Genomic DNA, 17,253 nt, shown 5'->3' with positions numbered 1-17,253 from the left:
CCCCGCCACCGCCCGGCCCAGAGATGTCGTAGGAATTAAAGAGGACATTGGTACATTCGTGGTTTTGGGGTCCCACCAACCACCATCCCCCTGCTGCAGTGGGGGGGGCCTTCTGGGGCTCCCAGGCCCTCCCTGAGTCCAGTGCCCCAGGCTGTTCCAAGCTTTCTTCTCCGCTTCTCTGCCTGCTGTGGTTTCCTGTATGCAGACGTCCTTCCCTCCGCCCCTCTCCTCTGTGGCTGAGCAGTCCCATGCAGGGCCAACGACTCGGAGCACCCAGACTCTCACACTTTTCTTTATTGTCCACCTTGAGGACAGTGGGCAGGGGGAGGCTGGGACCCACCCCATCCCCAGCTGGCTACATTTTCCATCGTTTGGCTTCCCCCTCTTGTGTCCATTGAAGACGCAGGGTTTCATCTGGGGAGAAATGACTGGGTTACTGGCTTCCTTGCAGGAGGCAGGAGATCTGGCCCACGTGACCCTGAAACTCCCTGGAACCCACCCATTCAGGTCCTCTATCCGGGGCTGGTTCAGGCGGCCCCCTTGTCCCCCCACCCGCCCAGGCTCACGTCTGCTTTGGTTTTGGTGTGGGGACTTCCGGTGGCTGCCAGGCTGCCTCTCCAAGCTTTCTGGCCTTTGCCAGGTGAGTCCTTGGGTACCAGGCACTGACTGACACCAGCCTGACTCTGATCTGGACCCATTGTCTTTGGAGGACAGGGCGGTACCTGGAGGGGGGTGGGGGTAAAGGGGAATCAGGGGGAGGCGCGGGACCAACAGCTAGTGCCAAGCTGGAGGGGGTCCCAACCCCTTCTGAGCCTCCCTCGTTCCTCTCTGTACAACGTGGGCCCTGCACACCAGGATGCCCGAGGCCGCTCTTAGCATCTGTTGAAGGTATACTGGTATGCAAAGAAGGGGGGGTGGGGGGATGGGAGCTTGTCAAGAGCCAGCTATTGGGGCCTGGTGCCCTCACCAGGTTGCGATTTTGTCACTGTCACTTTCAGGCGGTCCTTGGTGGCCTTGTGATCCTGAATGGGGCTTCCTGGGTGGCCCAGCAGACGGACCTCGGTGCTTATGGGATTCTCAATCACCCAGCTCAAGTTTGCAGAGCCTGGAAACACCACAGGGTCAAGGCTGGGGCACCCATCAGTCTGGGGTTGTCAGCACCCCCCCGCCCCAGGCTGACGCGGCCCAGCTCTCACTGTCCTGCTCCTCATGCTCATCTTCTGTGTCCTCCTCGAGCTCGGGGTGGGGGGAGCTCCTCAGGTATCTTCCTTTGATGTAATACTCCTTTCGTTGTTGCAGACCACTTTCCTGGCCTGACCTGATGGTGGCTGAAGCTCGGCACTGATTTCTGAAGGCAGGGGAATCTGCCGAATCATCCGAGTCCATCTGGGTCTTACGGCCACCTAGGGTATCCAGGACCCCCAGGTGTCCATGATGGCCCCCTCCACAGGGGAGAAGTTCCAGCCCTGGGTTTTCATCTCACTTCTCTGGCCTCTTCCCGTATTAGAAAATCCCAGTGACCTCTCCATCCCCCATGGTTCTCTTGGGCTTCCTGAGGACTATTCTGATGAGGCCCCCACCCCACACGCCTTCTGTCTTCCCTGGGGGTCACCTGCCATTACCTCCCTCCCAGGTAGCAAGGCCCTGGGCCAATGGCTGAGAAAGATAGGGTATGGCAAAGACTCTGGACTACAATTCCCACAAATCCCTGGGGCTCCACCATAGCTAACCCTTGGCTTCTCGGATGTGGTTCCCGGTGACCAGGTCAATCTCATCGTTGACTCCTCTGGCCAGTCCTCCTGTCCAGCCTCTCTCCACAGGCCTGGGCTCTGGGTCCAGCATCATGCCCCGACCGCCACTGCCCGTATTGGCACGGCCTGCTTTGTTGTTGTGCTTATTATCGTTGAAGGAAAAACTTTTCTGAGTCTCGAAGACCTTTCCTTCATCGTAATGTGTCTTTCGGCGGTTTATGAAGTCACTGGAGCCTGTGGGCCATTGTAAACAGCTTGGCTTTCCGGCCAGGCTCTCGCTGACGGCTCACTCTGCCTCCCCTTTCCGCTCAATCCCCACCCCTCATCTCACGTGTCTTGGAAAAGTGGTCTGGAGCTCCCAAACTTCTGGTATCACCATACTGGAGGACCTTGGGATAGAGATTGTCCATTTTTGCCAACCTGAAGAGGAGGGAGACTGGTGGCGGGCACCAAACAGAGAGAACGAGGAGGGGCAGGTGGTAGATGTAGCTGGCTAACTCCCCCACCTTGGCCTTGGTCAGTCCAGATGGGAATTGTAGTCCCTCCGATTTTGGTGGCCAAAAAGCAGAGCTGGCTCAGACCTCAGAGCTCAGGGGTGGAGGGAGAAAGAGGCCCCACATCCCTACTGACCTCTGGCAGGACTCTCACCTCTTGGCCAGCACCTCCGGAGTCACTGAAGGAGAGGATGCCCCAGGCAGGTCCTTATCACTGTCCTGCAGCCTGCAGACGAGGGAGTAAGCAGTGGTGAGGGGCAAGCATCTGGAAGTATCCAATCCCTGGGGCCTCTCTGCCTCCCCCACTGCCTTTGAATAGGGAAGGGTCTGGGCTAAAAGGTTAGGGCTGAGGGCTCAGCACCTGTGGTAGGGAGTACTGGGTTCATCCACCTTCATAAATCCATAGTCCTTGTCAGCAAGGTGGTAGGTGACTAGGATATTCATTTCGTCCCACCGCTGAGACTTGTTCCTGGCGTAGGAGGACACAGAAAGGTGTAGGAAAACTTCCCGCGACCTCTTCCTCACAGCCCTCCCACTTTCTTCCATTCAGAAACTTCTGGTACCGCTCGTAGTCTCAGAGGCGTAGCAGTGAGGGCGGGGGTCACGCCTAATGATAATCACACACGGTGTAGCCAGCGTTTACCCTGTACCTGCTCTCCCGGAGTCCTGGAAGCTCAGATTCCACACACCCCCCCCCCCCCCGCCCCCCAAAGCCCTCAGCTACTCTCTCTTCTAGTTCTCAGGACCCCGCCCCTTCGTCCTAGCCCCGCCCCCTCCAGTGTCCGAAACCCCTCCCTCCGGGCTCCGAGCCGGGTGCCAGCCGAGCTGAACTCTTTACTTCTCCGCAATGGGGGATTTCTGCATCAAGACGGAGCCGTTGCTTTTTAGGATGCTCCGGGGCCGGTCCTCACAAGGTTTGTGGGAGTGCAAGCAAGCTGACTTGGAGCGCGGACTGCGTCCGGAGTTGTACGCCCCAGACCCCTCGGACCCGAGCCTGTAGGTCCCGGATACTCTAGTTTCAGGGAAGGGGCCATGTAATTCGCTTGGGTACGGGTCGGACCCAGTGCCGAGGTTCGCAACCTCCCCAGGGTGCTGGTTGGGTCCGGAACCGAGGACTGCTACGGCCCCGGAGGGCCGGCTAGATTCAGGACTGCGAGTTACGATTCCCCCGGGGTGCAGGGAGGGCCCAGAACCGTGAAACGGGACTACGCTGGAGGGCGGCCCGGCGTCTGCCTCGACCGTGATTCCTCCGGACACACCCATGGTCGCCTCTCCCGGGGATTCCCCACTGCGGCCGCCGGCAGCCCCCAGAGCCTCGGGCTTCGCCATGGCCCCATCCGGGGACCTCTCTCAGCTGCCCGCCCCGCTCCGCCTCCTTGTTCCTCATAGCCCCGCCCCGAGGCCCCGCCCCCACCGTGGCGTGGGGCGGAGGGGCGTGGAGGTCGGGGGCTCGGGCTGAGGCCCGGGTCCCCTCCCGCTCAGCTACCTGGAGCTGCGGCCCCAGCATCGAGACTTTATATAGGGACCTCGGGCTAGGGGCCCCTCCGGCTGCCCCACCCAAAGGCCTTCTTTCTTTGTCTCTGGGATTTGTTCCCGCCCTTCTTCCCCATCACCGCCTTCATCCGAATTATCCAATCATAGTCAGGGGTCCCGGTCATGGGGCGGAAGCCTTCATTGTGACGTCATAGTCCTCCAACCTCAGCGCGAGCTCGGACAGCTGGGCTGGGGGGCTTGATAGCTCGGGGTTTTGGGGGCAGGACCGTCAGTGCGATTGCTTGAATCTGCCTGCCAGGGTTTCATTGGACTCTTCATCCGTGGCTTTAAAATTTAAGGGTTTGGCTAGATTGGAGTTCAAGTGGGCTTGTTTAGGAATATCACGAGCCCCTTCCCTGCCTCCCCCCACCCAAGTCGACGCGCTTTGCCTCTCACGAGAAGTGCGCTACACAGTGGAGGGACTGCGACAGTGTCGCAAAATATATTCGGTCTCGGTGCGAGGGGAGAGGTTTTTATTTATAAAGCTACCGGTTCCCTTCTCTGGATGCTCCAGACGCCGCTCTTACGGCGTCGAAGGGTGTAGCGCGAAGGCAAGACACCTCCTCCTGTTGCCGTAAAGCGAAAACTTCCAGGCGTCGCCTGCCTCGGCGGCGGCGGGGTCGTTGGGGCCGCTGTCGCAAAGCTGAAGGTGGGGGCCAGCACCCCCTGCGTCGTAAAGATGCCTGAGGCGGTCGTTTCTTCTACTGTCGCAAAAGCTCGCTGCCCAAGTCTGCACCCCACTCTGAGCCACTCCGTCACCTGGCCGTGCCGTAAAGCAAGCCTGCCCGACCCCGTCGTCCTTCTGTTCCCACCGCGGTGGTCATTAGTTCCCTAGCCCGGGATGCTTCGTTGCCCGGCAGTGCCGTAAAGCATACCTGGCCCCAGCCCCGAGCCCTATTCCCTCCGGGTGTGTGTGCACCGCGGTTGCCACGGTGCCGCCAAGCGCGGCTGTCGCGCGGCCCGGGTGTCAGCGGCGATGGCGGCGGGGTCGGGTGGGAGCGGGGGCTCTGGGGGAGGCCCCGGGCCGGGGCCGGGTGGGGGTGGGGGCCCCGGCGGGAGCGGCCCAGGGCCGGGGTCCGGCGGGGGTCTGGGCAGCGGCGGGGAGCTGCACCCGCGCACCGGGCGCTTGGTGAGCCTGTCGGCCTGTGGGCGTACAGCGCGGCGGCAGCAGCCGGGCCAGGAGTTCAACCACGGGCTGGTGTTGAGCCGGGAGCCTTTGCGCGACGGCCGCGTCTTCACCGTCCGCATCGACCGCAAGGTGCGGAGCTGGGTCCGCGGAACCGAGATGTGGAGGGTGGTGGGAGGGGGAGAGCGAGAGGCGGGATGGGGGACAACCGGGGCAGCCCCATCGCCGGGCACCGAGAGGGAACCGACGGACCTTATGGGCACCCGGTGACGGGCGGGAGGGGAGCGGGAAGTAGAAACATTGAGTCTGGAGGGGAAACGGGTAAGGAGAGCTTGATTTCCTCCGGACCCAGGAGCAGGGAAGGGACACGGGCTTCAGCCACTAGAATGGCTGGGGAACAGGTCTCCTGGAATGGCTTGTGGAGGACGGAGAGATGTCAGGGATGAGAGAGATGTCAGGATGAGAGAGAGCCAGGCGAAGTACAACCATCGGAGGATAAACTCAGGCCGGAACGATGGGTGGGGAGGGACACTCAGGGAGAGGGAGGTGTGCCTCTTGGGTGTCGTTTGGTGACGAGGCCAGGGGCACAGAGGTGGAATTTGGGAAGTGAGTGAATCTGAGTGGAGCCAGGGCCTAGGAGAGAAATGGGCCAGGGGAGGAGGAGAGCGGTGTACAAGAGGAGGGAGAACGGACTCGGAGAGCTGTGCATCTGGGTGGTTGAGAAGTCACAGACACCGGGCACTTAGAGGAGGCAGGGGGCTGCAGCCAGGGAATTTCGCCCAGACGGTGGGGACAGGCATGGTGTCAGAGACACCGAGCCGCCAGAGTAGGGAGCAGAGTTGCTAGGGGACAGCGGTGCCCACGGTCCCGGGGACAGAGTCCGGGAAGTTGCTTGTAGGACCGCACCTCTGGGTTAGTGTCCCGCGTCTCAAGAGAGGAGAGCCAGCTGGCTGAGACGTGGCAAGAGGGGGGACACGGTGGTCTGTGAAGTGTGGTTTCCTAGTGGTGGGAGACCCGTGGGGGCCCTTCCTGAGTCCCTGTCCACCACTCTCATCGCAGGTCAACTCCTGGAGTGGCTCCATTGAGATTGGGGTGACGGCCCTGGACCCCAGTGTGCTGGACTTCCCAAGCAGCGCCACGGGGCTGAAGGGGGGCTCATGGGTGGTGTCGGGCTGCTCAGTGCTGAGGGATGGACGTTCTGTGCTGGAGGAATATGGTCAGGACCTGGACCAGCTCGGTGAAGGGGACCGTGTGGGCGTGGAGCGCACAGTTGCCGGGGAGCTGCGGCTCTGGGTGAACGGGCGGGACTGCGGGGTGGCCGCCACGGGCCTCCCCGCGCGTGTCTGGGCCGTTGTGGACCTTTACGGCAAGTGCACGCAGATCACCGTGCTACCCCCTGAGCCAGGTTTCAGCCCCCCTGCTCCCATCCCTACGCCCCCCCTCGAGCCCTCCGCGCCCCCTGAAGATTCTGCCTTGACTGAACAGGGGACCCCGGGGGACGAAGGTGAGAATACAGCTCGGGCAGCGGTGGAGGGGCGGGGCAGGGGGACCGGCTGAAGGAGTGGGTGACGTGTAGTGACACATGAGGCTGGGTGTGGGCAGGGCCGCTCCGACCCCTTTCCCCCCGACCCGAGTCTGTTGAAGGGGAAAGCAGGGGCTAGAGGAGGGGGTCTCCTGGCTGTGGGCCCCTGCAGCAGGGGCCGAACCCTCATTCCCCTCCCATCCCGCCTGGTCCCCAGCCTTCATGGTGTCCCCAGCGCAGGCCCGGCCGGAGACGTTTCCTAACAGCCTTGAGTCGCATAATGGTGAGGGCTTCCGGGAGGCTCTGGGAAGGGCAGTGGGAAGTGAGGTGGCCCAGGCGAGGGGAGGGACCTCAGGAGAGGGCCAGGGGGCGAGTGGCGAGCCAGAGGGGGTACGGCCTCATTCCAGCTTCCCTCCCCCGCCCCGCCGCTGCAGATTTTGCCAGCATGGAGCTCTCGGAGGTGGTGGGCAACGCCATCCTGTCTGCCTACAACGGGGGGCTCCTAAATGTGAACCTGAGCTCCCCCCCGGCCGGGGAAGGACCGGGGCCCAGCGGCGCTGCCACCTCGCCTGTCCTCACTTCCAACGACGCCCTGCTCTTTCACGAGAAGTGCGGAACCCTCATCAAACTCAGCAACAATAACAAGACGGCCGAGCGCCGCCGGCCCCTGGATGAGTTCAACAACGGCGTGGTCATGACCAACCGTCCGCTCCGGGACAATGAGATGTTTGAGGTGTGCGAGATCCCGGGCTCTGGTTGGCACGTCACTCTCCGGGGGCTCGAGACCGGGCTTGACCCTTGACGTTAGAAGGGTGGGGCCCAAGGAAGAGCCGGGGACTGAGGGGCCCTGTTCTTTGCTCACGTTCCCCGTTCCTCCCTTCTGTCATCACCCCTCCGAAGATCCGCATCGACAAGCTCGTGGATAAGTGGTCTGGCTCCATTGAGATCGGTGTCACCACCCACAACCCCAACAGCCTGGAGTACCCAGCCACCATGACCAACCTGCAGTCAGGTACCAACCCCGGGCAGGGCGGGGGGCACCTTCCTAAGGCGGAGGAAGCCCGTGTCCTGAGCGGGGTGTCCGCTTCCCCCCCCAGGCACCATCATGATGAGTGGCTGTGGGATCCTGACCAACGGCAAGGGCACCCGCCGGGAGTACTGTGAGTTCAGTCTGGATGAGCTACAGGTGAGGGTGGGCGTGGAGCCTGGGCCCCTCTGTGGGGCAGCCCCGTTTCCCTGTGCCCCTGCCTGTGCACCACGGTCTCCCCTGTGACCCAGAGCAAGGCCTGTTAGCTTTTTTTAAAGTCTTTTTTTTTTTTTTAAATTTTTTTTTTTTTCAACGTTTATTTATTTTTGGGACAGAGAGAGACAGAGCATGAACAGGCGAGGGGCAGAGAGAGAGGGAGACACAGAATCGGAAACAGGCTCCAGGCTCTGAGCCATCAGCCCAGAGCCCGACGCGGGGCTCGAACTCACAGACCGCGAGATCGTGATCTGGCTGAAGTCGGACGCTTAACCGACTGCGCCACCCAGGCGCCCCAAGTCTTTTTTTTTTTTTAATGCTTATTTACTTTAAATGTTAGAGAGAGGCAGAGCGTGAGTGGGTAAGGGGCAGAGAGAGGGAGACACAGAACCCGAGGCAGGCTCCAGGCTCTGAGCTGTTTGCACAGAGCCCGATGTGGGGCTCGAACTCACGAACCGTGAGATCATGACCTGAGCCGAAGTCGGACGCTCCACCGACTGAGCCACCCAGGCGCCCCAAGGCCTGTTAGCTTTTGCCTAGAGGTTCCTTCTGAGAAGGCAGGGCTGCCCAGTAGTTAGGCACTCAGGTTTCCAAGTCAGAGTTTTACTTTTTCTTAATCGTTTGGCCATTTGTGGTGGTGCCCAGAGGCAACAAACTCGTTCTCTTTGGTAGTTTGGTGGGTTTTTTTTTTTCTTCCCTTCTAACGTTTAAAACGAGCCTGTTAGTATTTTCTAGACTCTTTTGGGAGGTAGATGGGGTGATGTCTATGAGATGGCTTAATGCAGCGCTGGCCTCGGAGTGAGCATTCGGGGCGGCTCTGGGACTCCGGCACCTTGGGAGCAGTTCCCCTGCGGCCTGGGCTGGCGGGCAGGCTTTAGGACCGCGTTGTTCCAGGGTCCCCAGGACAAGTTGAGCCTGACTGGAGATAGATTCCTGACTGGAGATAGATTCCAGACTTTCGTCTTTTCTGCTTTGACCAGGAGGGCGACCACATCGGTCTCACGAGGAAGTCCAACTCTGCCCTGCATTTCTTCATTAACGGCATCGATCAGGGTAGGGGCCGTGCGGCCAGGGCGCTCGGTGCAGGGGTCTGCTCCTCACACTCCTGTCTCTCTTTGAGGCTGGTGTCCCCGTGTCTGACCCCTTCCTTTGCCTTCCACCCCCACAGGCGTGGCCACCCCGCTGACGCCCCCGGTGGTGTATGGAGTGGTGGACTTGTACGGGATGGCGGTGAAGGTGACCATCGTCCATAATAACAACCACAGCGACCGTCTGCGCCGGAACAACGCCATCCTGCGGGCCCTGTCTCCCGAGGGCGCCCTCCGCCGCGCCGCCCCCGCCGCTCAGGCCGAGCCCGAGCGCCTGCTCTTCCACCCGAACTGCGGGCAGAAGGCGGCTATCACCCACGAGGGACGCACCGCCTTGAGGCCCCAGTATGGCCCAGGGGGTGGGGAGAAGCCCGCAGAAGGGGCTCTAACGGGCTTGCGGGAGGGGCACGGACGCGGGGGGCGGCGGGATTCTGAGCGGGGCCGTCATGACAGAGAAGGAGGGAGCCTCCGGGAGAGCAAAGGTCAGCAGGTGGATTGGGGGCAGCAGGAGTCAGGCAGGCACCGACCGGGCCGGGGTGTGGCGTGCTCAGAGCGCGCGCTTGTGCCTGAGGCCCCACGTGCTGTGCCCTCAGTGCCACCGATGACTTCAATCACGGCGTAGTGCTGAGCAGCAGAGCCCTGCGGGACGGAGAGGTGTTCCAGGTGCGCATCGACAAGATGGTGGACAAGTGGGCTGGCTCCATCGAGATCGGTGTCACCACCCACAACCCTGCCTACCTCCAGTTGCCCTCCACCATGACCAACCTGCGCTCGGGTGAGCCCCCCAGCGGGGCGGGGCCGGGACAGGGTCCTCGGGAGGAAACCACCCCGTGGAGCCCGGATGCTTGTGCTCCGGCCCTTTTTTCGCTTGTCACCCTTGTGACGACTCATCCGGTGGCTGAGGCCTGCCTGTCACGTGGACAGGGCTTGTGGCTGGCTTGGGACGTGCAGGGTTTTCTTGTTCAGCTCTGGGAAGAGAGCCGACCGTTAGAAAAGGCAGGCCGGGCCAGCGGCTTCGGGGGGTGGACGCGGGCACCGCTGCACGACAGGAGCCCTGGTCCCCACTCACGTCCTCTGTCCCCCCTCGTCCCCCTAGGGACCTGGATGATGACCGGGAACGGGGTGATGCACAACGGGACGACCATCCTGGACGAGTACGGGCACAACCTGGACCGCCTCAAGGTGGGAGAGCGTGCGTCCGGCCGGGGCCCGGCGGCGGGAGGCGGGCAAGGCGGGGCTGCCGTAGGACCAGCCCAGGCGGGAGCTCTGCCTGACTCCTCACTCCAGCCCCCCTTCTTCCAAGGCAGGGGACACGGTGGGCGTGGTGCGGCGGGAGGACGGGACCCTGCACTTCTTTGTCAACGGGATGACTCAGGGCCCCGCGGCCTGGAACGTGCCCCCGGGTGTCTACGCAGTCGTGGACCTCTACGGCCAGGCGGCCCAGGCCACCATTGTGGACGACGTGGGTGAGGGCCGGACTGGGCAGGGGCAGGGGGTCGGGGTGGCCTTGGGGGGCCTCAGAGACCCCTGTGAGCCTAATAGGTGATGACCACTCATGCAGAGGTGCCCCCAGTCCCCGAGCCACTCCCCGAAGGGAACAACCAGGTGTCCCCGAGCTCCCCGTCATCGGGGGCCGGGGGCTCCGACCTGCGTTTCCACCAGCTACACGGCAGTAACGCAGTGATCACCAACGGGGGCCGCACCGCGCTCCGCCATAACTGCCGCAGCGAGTTCAACGACGCCATCGTCATCTCCAATCGGTCAGTGCCTGGGCCTTGGTGCCCCCAGCTTCCCGCTGCCCATCCTCGGCCACCGAGCAGGGCCTGTCTAATTGCCACTGTCCCTGGCAGGGCCCTGCGGGATGGGGAGCTATTTGAAATCGTCATTCAGAAGATGGTGGACCGCTGGTCAGGCTCCATCGAGGCCGGTGAGGGCACCCGTGTGTATGCGCGCACCGGGGGCGGGGGTGGTGGCTGCTGGCTGCCCACTGCTGGGCGCTTGGCTCTGACCTACCCCTGCCTCCTAGGAGTGACCGCTATTCGGCCAGAGGACCTTGAATTCCCCAACACCATGACGGATATCGACTATGACACGTGGATGCTGAGGTCAGATTGCCTGCTTTGCGGGCCATGCGGCCGGCTAGGATGAGGGAAGCGAGGTTTGGGGCCCGCGGTGCCCCTGAACAGTGACAGACCGGAGGGCTTCTGGGCAGCCTTCCCACATCGCCCCGCACCCTGCAGCGGCTCAGCCCCCTCTCCTCTCAGGGAAGCTCCCGCTGTCCCGGAGGCATAGGAAACGGGATTGGGTCCCAGACCCCAGATCGAGATCCCAATCCAAGGCGCTGGAAGGTTCTTTTTTAAAAAAATTTTTTTTTTTTAATGTTTATTTATTTTTTTTTTAATTTTTTTTTTTTCAACGTTTATTTATTTTTGGGACAGAGACAGAGCATGAACGGGGGAGGGGTATGTTATTTATTTTTTAGAGAGAAAGAGATACAGAGCACAAGTAGGGGAGGGGCGGAGAGAGAGGGAGACACAGAATCCCAAGCAGGCTCCAGGCTCCCAGCCATCAGCCCAGAGCCCGACGCGGGGCTCGAACTCCCGGACCGCGAGATCGTGACCTGGCTAAAGTCGGACGCTTAACCGACTACGCCACCCAGGCGCCCCTAATGTTTATTTATTTTTGAGACAGAGAGAGACAGAGCATGAATGGGGGAGGGGCAGAGAGAGAGGGAGACGCAGAATCGGAAGCAGGCTCCAGGCTCTGAGCCATCAGCCCAGAGCCCGACGCGGGGCTCGAACTCACGAGCTGCGAGATCGTGACCTGAGCCGAAGTCGGACGCTCAACCGACTGAGCCACCCAGGCGCCCCATCGCTGGAAGGTTCTGATGAGCAGACACCGAGCAGGGGCCTGTGTGGGAAAGAGCCGGGAGACTCACCGGCCCCTTCTGTCGCCCCTCCAGTGGCACGGCCATCATGCAAGATGGAAACACGATGCGCAACAACTACGGGTGCGACCTCGATGCGCTGGGCACAGGCGCGCGCATCGGCATGATGCGAACGGCCAAGGGCGACCTGCACTACTTTATCAACGGCCAGGACCAAGGCGCCGCCTGCTCAGGCTTGCCTCCGGGTAAAGGTGACTGCGCTGTGGCTTTCGGCCTGCCCGCCTCGTGCCGGTGCCCCGCGGGCTCTCGGACTTCTGACCCCTTCCTTTCCCACCCAGAAGTGTACGCGGTCGTGGATCTCTACGGCCAGTGTGTCCAAGTCTCCATCACCAATGCCACCGGCCCCATGGACAACAGCCTGGCGACCAGCAACACGGCCACTGAGAAGTCCTTCCCCCTGCACTCCCCAGGTGCGGCCGGCGGGGCGGGCTCTGCTTCCTCACCGTGGGCCTGAGGGGGCCGCTTCCAGCCCAGGGAGCTGGGTCAGGACAGGCTCGCCCCTGAAGGGAGGGATGAGCCCAGGGTAGGCGGCGGCCAAGAAGAGGGGAGGAGGTCACGACTGGCTGGAACGACCGAGGCTCTTCTCGGCCACCAGGAGGCCAGGAGCCGGGCACGCCCGCTTCGGGAACGGGTCTCTCGTGGGGAAAGAGGCGCCGGAGGCTCTCCGATGGCAAACGGGGCCTTTCCGGCAACTTCCCGCTTCCCCCGAGAGTGCTGCTCCATGTCCTTTCTGAAGCCTGCTGTCCCACCGTCCCCTCCCGCTGCGCCTGTTCCCCACAGTGGCTGGCGTGGCTCACCGCTTTCACAGCACGTGTGGCAAGAACGTCACTCTGGAGGAGGACGGCACGAGGGCGGTACGCGCGGCCGGCTACGCTCACGGCCTGGTCTTCAGCACCAAGGAGCTCAAGACGGAGGAGGTGTTCGAGGTGGGCGGCGGGCCCCTCGCGGCGAGGCAGGCTCCCCCCCCCCCTCCCCCCCCGCTGTCCCCCTGTCCCTGGCTAGCGCCGGCCGCCGCCTTCTGTCTCTGTCAGGTCAAAGTGGACGAGCTGGACGAGAAGTGGGCGGGCTCCCTGCGCCTGGGACTGACCACGCTGGTGCCCGGGGACATGGGGCCCGGCACGGGCGGGGGCCCGGCGCTGCCGCCCTCCCTGCCGGAGCTCCGGACAAAGACCACCTGGATGGTGTCCAGCTGCGAAGTGAGGCGCGACGGCCAGCTCCAGAGGATGAACTACGGCCGGAACCTGGAGAGGCTGGGGGTGAGGCAGCCGGCTCCGGGGTCAGGGTGGAGGTGGAGGGGGGGCGGCGGGGGGGGAGGGAGGCCAGGCATTCGAGCCCGTCTCACCTTGGCGCCAGGTGGGCAGCCGCGTGGGCATCCGCCGGGGGGCGGACGACACGATGCACATCCTGGTAGACGGAGAGGACATGGGGCCTGCGGCCACCGGCGTCGCCAAGGTAGACCCAGGGAACCTTGGGCTTGGGGAGCGGGCTTGAGGCCTTCCGCGGACCCCTGACTCCTGTGTCGTGTGTGCCCACAGAACGTGTGGGCCGTGCTGGACCTCTACGGGCCCGTACGGAGCGTGTCTGTGGTCAGCTCCACGAGGCTGGAGGAGTCGGAAGGCACCCAGCCTCCCTCCCCCAGCTCGGACACCGGCAGCGAGGGTGAGGAAGATGATGACGGGGAGGAGCACAGCCCGAGGGTAAGAGGCCACGCGGGGCAGGCGGGGCCCGTGAACGGGCCGCTGGGGTCGGTGGTCCGCGGAACACCAGGCTGTCCTGGGGCTCTCTGACCCAGCCCCGGGTGGCCAGTCGCCTGTGTGCGAGCCCCGTGTAAACGCCCGCGGGGGGTGGCTCGTACTGGCAACCCAGCAGCTCGGTCTCTCCTCCACACCAGGGCCAGAATCAAGTGGCCATTATGCCCACAGCCCTCGAGTTCCTGGAGAACCACGGGAAGAACATCCTCTTGTCCAACGGGAACCGCACCGCCACGCGGGTGGCCAGCTACAACCAGGGCATCGTTGTCATCAACCAGCCCCTGGTGCCCCAGCTGCTGGTCCAGGTGGGCCTCACCTTCTCCGCCGCTCCTCTGGCTCGGGGTGACCCAGGGCCAGCCCTCCTGGAGGAACCCCTTTCCAGCTGAGGACGAGGTGGAAGGCAAGCCCCTCGGATGAGCTTCCCGGGCTTGGGCTCGTGCCCGCGGTGGGGTTCGTAGGTCGCTTATCAGGAAGCCTTACTTGCCGACCGGTGGGGGCGGCGGCAGCGGGCAGGGGCTGGGGGAGGCCAAGAGAGACGCCGGCCCTACGCGTGGGCGCGTGGACGGCTTTGCCGAGGAGGAGGCCTTTCTGCTGTTTGCCACAAACGGAGAGATTTAGTTAGGAAGCCGGGGCATGGGGACCCTTACTGTCCCGACAGCGCCGAGGCTCACGTGGGGAAGGAAACAAGCGGTTTGTAGTTTGCGGTCCCTCCGGGCGAGGGAAGGGCAGCATCCCAGGCCACGCCGTGGGAGGTCCTGTCGCTCCCCCCCTCCCACCCGGCAGGGGTGAGGAGCCTGGTTCTGCTGGGGGGCGGCCTCTTCCCAGCAGGCCATGACTGGGGAGTAGTTGCCCTTTTCCCCAGGTGCGGATAGACTTCCTGAACCGGCAGTGGACGTCCTCCCTGGTCCTGGGCGTCATCACCTGCCCGCCCGAGAGGCTCAACTTCCCCGCTTCTGCCTGTGCCCTCAAGCGGGCAGCCTGGCTGCTGCGGGGCCGTGGCATCTTCCACAATGGTCTCAAGGTGAGTAGGGGGCAGAGAGAAGAGGGAGGGCTGGGGCCTTGAGTCGGGAGGGTCTGGCCAAAAGGGTCCCCGGCTCCGGCAGTAGGACTGCGGGCGTAAAGGGGCCCCATAGTGGGGTAGACCCCATGGAGGGTGAGCGAGAGTGTGGAGGGCCTTGTCTGGACGCTCAGGCTGTCACGTCGTCCTGGGTTCCTGCCACTGAGCATGTTGTGGGGGGGAGGGGAGTGGGGGGGTTGGCGGGGAGGTGGACTCCAGATGTTTGAGGAGGGGGGTGGAGCCCGGGCAGCAGGCCGGCGTGAAGGCCAAGCCTGGGGCCTGGCAACCGGAAGCAGAGTGAAGGGCGAGCCTGGCTGTTGCCTGTGGGCGTCTGATCTCTGGGAAGACAGTAGGTCTTTCCTCCTAGATCTGTGAGAAGTTTGGGCCAAACCTGGACACGTGTCCTGAAGGCACCGTCCTGGGACTGCGGCTGGACAGCTCTGGGGGGCTGCACCTCCACGTCAATGGGCTAGACCAGGGGGTGGCCGTACCGGACGTGCCCCAGCCCTGCCACGCGGTAGTGGACCTCTACGGCCAGTGCGAGCAGGTCGGCTGTAACGGAGGAAGGGTGGAGGGGGCGACCGGTGAGGGCACGGGCAGGCCCCGGGGGCTGGGGCACACCCAGGCTGATTTCCCGCCCCCCTCCCCTGCAGGTGACCATCGTGAGTCCTGAACCAGGGGCTGCCAGTGGCAAGGGTGCGGGAACCCAAGGGGACATGGAGAAGGCGGACATGGTAGATGGTGAGCCAGCCCGCAGAGCCCCGCCCCGCCCACCGTGCCGCGCCGCCCCGGCTCCTGTGACCTGTGCCCCCTCCTGCCCGCGCAGGTATGAAGGAGAGCGTGTGCTGGGGGCCGCTGCCTGCCGCCAGCCCTCTCAAGAGCTGCGAGTATCACGCCCTGTGCTCCCGCTTCCAAGAACTGCTGTTGCTTCCCGGTGAGTCCCCGGTCCCCCGGGACCCGCCTCGTTCCCCGGGGCAGTGCTGGGCACCTCGGCACCCAGCCTGCCCCTCGCTTTCCCGCAGAGGATTACTTTATGCCTCCGCCCAAGCGAAGCCTGTGCTACTGTGAGTCTTGCCGGAAGCTTCGAGGGGACGAGGCCCACAGGCGCCGGGGAGAGCCCCCTCGGGAGTATGCCCTGCCCTTCGGCTGGTGCAGGTTCAACCTCAGGTGTGCGCAGGGCAGGGTCACGCGGCTCCCTTACTGTTCTTTTCCCCTAGAGGAAGGAGGTTCCCCAGGGGGTGCATGGAAGACGTGGCAGAACTTCCTGTAGAGGGGACAGTGTTGGGGAGCCAGCGACCTTTGTCCGGTCTGCCCCGTCTACATCCTAGGGTGAATCCCCGTCTGGAAGCTGGGACGCTAACCAAGAAGTGGCACATGGCATATCACGGGAGCCACGTGGCAGCCGTGCGGAGGGTGCTGGACCGAGGGGAGCTGGGAGCAGGTACTGGGGCGGCAGGGGCAGGGCGGGGCGGGTGGGCCCGGCCCCTGGAGGGCGGCCCTGACGCAGCAGCTCTTGTCCTAGGCGCTGCCTCTATCCTGAGCTGCCGGCCGCTGAAGGGCGAGCCCGGGGTGGGGTTTGAGGAGCCCGGCGAGAACTGCGCCCCTCCCCGGGAGGAGCAGCCCCCTCCGGTGCTGCTCTCCCCGTCCCTGCAGTACGCTGGGGCCGAGACCCTGGCATCCAAAGTGCAGTGAGTACCCGGGGGACACGCCCGGGGTCTCCACGTTTTGCCTTCCCTTCTCTCACCTGTGCCACTTGGGTCTTCTCTCGCTCTAGAACATTGTTATATAAGAAGCATTTTCTATTTTTAAAGGTGACAAAAAGGGGGGTGCAGTGGGTCAGAAGGGCGGGTGGAGCGGGCACGGGGAGCAGGGTGGGCAGCGGCCTGCACTGGGAAGCGGGGAGCCGGCTGAGCAGCCGTTGGGGAAGGAGGTAGGGAGGGAGTGGGGGGAGGGCAAGGCCCCTGCAAGGTGGGGGTGCCCCCGCAGGGACTGTGTGGCCGTGCAGTTAGCAAGGGGAGGAGAGGGACCAGAGGCCTCACGGCCGGATTTCTTCTCCCCTCGACAGATTCCGGGACCCCAAATCCCAGCGGACGCACCAGGCCCAGGTGGCGTTCCAGGTGTGCGTGCGCCCCGGCTCCTACACCCCCGGGCCCCCCTCAGCCGCCCTCAGAGAACCTCCGGACCCTCACTTCTGCCCAGCCGAACTCGAGTGGGTGACCAAGGAGAAGGGGGCCACGCTCCTCTATGCCCTGCTGGTGCGGGTGGAATGAGGGGTCGCCTGGAGATGACAAGCACAGCGGGGCCCTGGGCCCGGGACTCCGAGTGACGACCGACGACGATCGCCCCGGCACGCGCGCGCGCGCGGGGCCCGGACAGGCAGGGGGCCCTGGAGCTCGAGTCCTGCCTCCCGCGCCCGCGGCAGCAGAGCCATCCCCGACCGCGCGGCGGGCGAGCGGGAGCCGGGCCCGGCAGCCCCCCTTTCATGCACTGACTTGGGGAGCACGACTCCCCGGACTCCCTCCCCCGTACCACTTAATTTATTTCCGTTTTCGTTCCTGTTACTGTGAATCCCGAGCAGCCCGGATCCCCCTCCGGGCCGCCGCTTCCCGGGCCGCCGGGCGGTGGGAGGGCGCTCGCGGGGAAGGCGGGCCTCTGTACAGTTGTTACGGACGCGGGTTTCCAAGCAGCCAATAAACGCCGTCCCGGAGCGCGCGCCTCGGCCTGTTTCTCGCGCGCGCGCA

General features: G+C 63.9%; 2 protein-coding genes across 6 annotated transcripts; one reads left to right on the top strand and one right to left on the bottom strand.

Moving 5' to 3' along the window:
* Positions 1-276: 276 nt before the first annotated feature.
* LOC125151150 (uncharacterized) lies at positions 277-3,611 on the bottom strand. Of its 2 annotated transcripts, none has more exons than XM_047831659.1 (9): positions 3,084-3,611; positions 2,607-2,714; positions 2,400-2,471; positions 2,083-2,171; positions 1,731-1,985; positions 1,197-1,403; positions 968-1,105; positions 567-722; positions 277-414 (listed from the first exon to the last, which is right to left on the bottom strand). In XM_047831659.1, exons 1-9 carry the CDS (start codon positions 3,572-3,574, stop codon positions 356-358), a joined length of 1,575 nt encoding a protein of 524 aa, XP_047687615.1. In that variant the 5' UTR covers positions 3,575-3,611; the 3' UTR covers positions 277-355. The 2 variants fall into 2 exon arrangements, with proteins under 2 accessions (XP_047687615.1, XP_047687616.1); XM_047831660.1 differs by lacking the exon at positions 3,084-3,611 and adding an exon at positions 2,809-2,895.
* On the top strand, positions 3,599-17,219 carry NEURL4 (neuralized E3 ubiquitin protein ligase 4). 4 transcript variants are annotated; one of them, XM_047831656.1, is made up of 29 exons: positions 3,599-5,036; positions 5,964-6,408; positions 6,644-6,709; positions 6,861-7,159; positions 7,327-7,438; positions 7,524-7,612; positions 8,650-8,722; positions 8,838-9,102; positions 9,351-9,532; positions 9,854-9,939; positions 10,061-10,223; positions 10,319-10,517; positions 10,608-10,684; positions 10,784-10,862; positions 11,720-11,889; positions 11,983-12,114; positions 12,485-12,630; positions 12,736-12,960; positions 13,058-13,156; positions 13,240-13,401; positions 13,596-13,760; positions 14,318-14,476; positions 14,880-15,059; positions 15,166-15,253; positions 15,339-15,446; positions 15,535-15,679; positions 15,841-15,953; positions 16,035-16,200; positions 16,578-17,219. In XM_047831656.1, exons 1-29 carry the CDS (start codon positions 4,755-4,757, stop codon positions 16,780-16,782), a joined length of 4,680 nt encoding a protein of 1,559 aa, XP_047687612.1. In that variant the 5' UTR covers positions 3,599-4,754; the 3' UTR covers positions 16,783-17,219. The 4 variants fall into 4 exon arrangements, with proteins under 4 accessions (XP_047687612.1, XP_047687611.1, XP_047687608.1 ...); XM_047831655.1 differs by having other exon boundaries at positions 11,720-11,895; XM_047831652.1 differs by having other exon boundaries at positions 10,045-10,219; positions 11,720-11,895.
* The last annotated feature ends 34 nt before the right edge of the window (positions 17,220-17,253 follow it).

The sequence above is a fragment of the Prionailurus viverrinus genome, chromosome E1 (genome assembly GCF_022837055.1).
Source record: "Prionailurus viverrinus isolate Anna chromosome E1, UM_Priviv_1.0, whole genome shotgun sequence".
NCBI lineage: Eukaryota > Metazoa > Chordata > Mammalia > Carnivora > Felidae > Prionailurus > Prionailurus viverrinus.
Note: the sequence above shows the minus strand (reverse complement) of the source record. Positions and strands in the feature narration are given on the sequence as shown.

Excerpts from the sequence above, each read along its gene's own strand:
- LOC125151150 (XM_047831659.1), bottom strand. The coding sequence starts at position 3,574 with ATGGCGAAGCCCGAGGCTCTGGGGGCTGCCGGCGGCCGCAGTGGGGAA. Across the intron at positions 2,715-3,083 it reads AAATCCCCCATTGCGGAGAA|GAACAAGTCTCAGCGGTGGG; the intron begins GTAAAGAGTTCA and ends CTCCTACGCCAG. Across the intron at positions 1,404-1,730 it reads CCACATCCGAGAAGCCAAGG|GTGGCCGTAAGACCCAGATG; the intron begins GTTAGCTATGGT and ends TGGATACCCTAG.
- NEURL4 (XM_047831652.1), top strand. The coding sequence starts at position 4,755 with ATGGCGGCGGGGTCGGGTGGGAGCGGGGGCTCTGGGGGAGGCCCCGGG. Across the intron at positions 10,518-10,607 it reads GCCATCGTCATCTCCAATCG|GGCCCTGCGGGATGGGGAGC; the intron begins GTCAGTGCCTGG and ends TGTCCCTGGCAG. Across the intron at positions 12,631-12,735 it reads AGACGGAGGAGGTGTTCGAG|GTCAAAGTGGACGAGCTGGA; the intron begins GTGGGCGGCGGG and ends TGTCTCTGTCAG.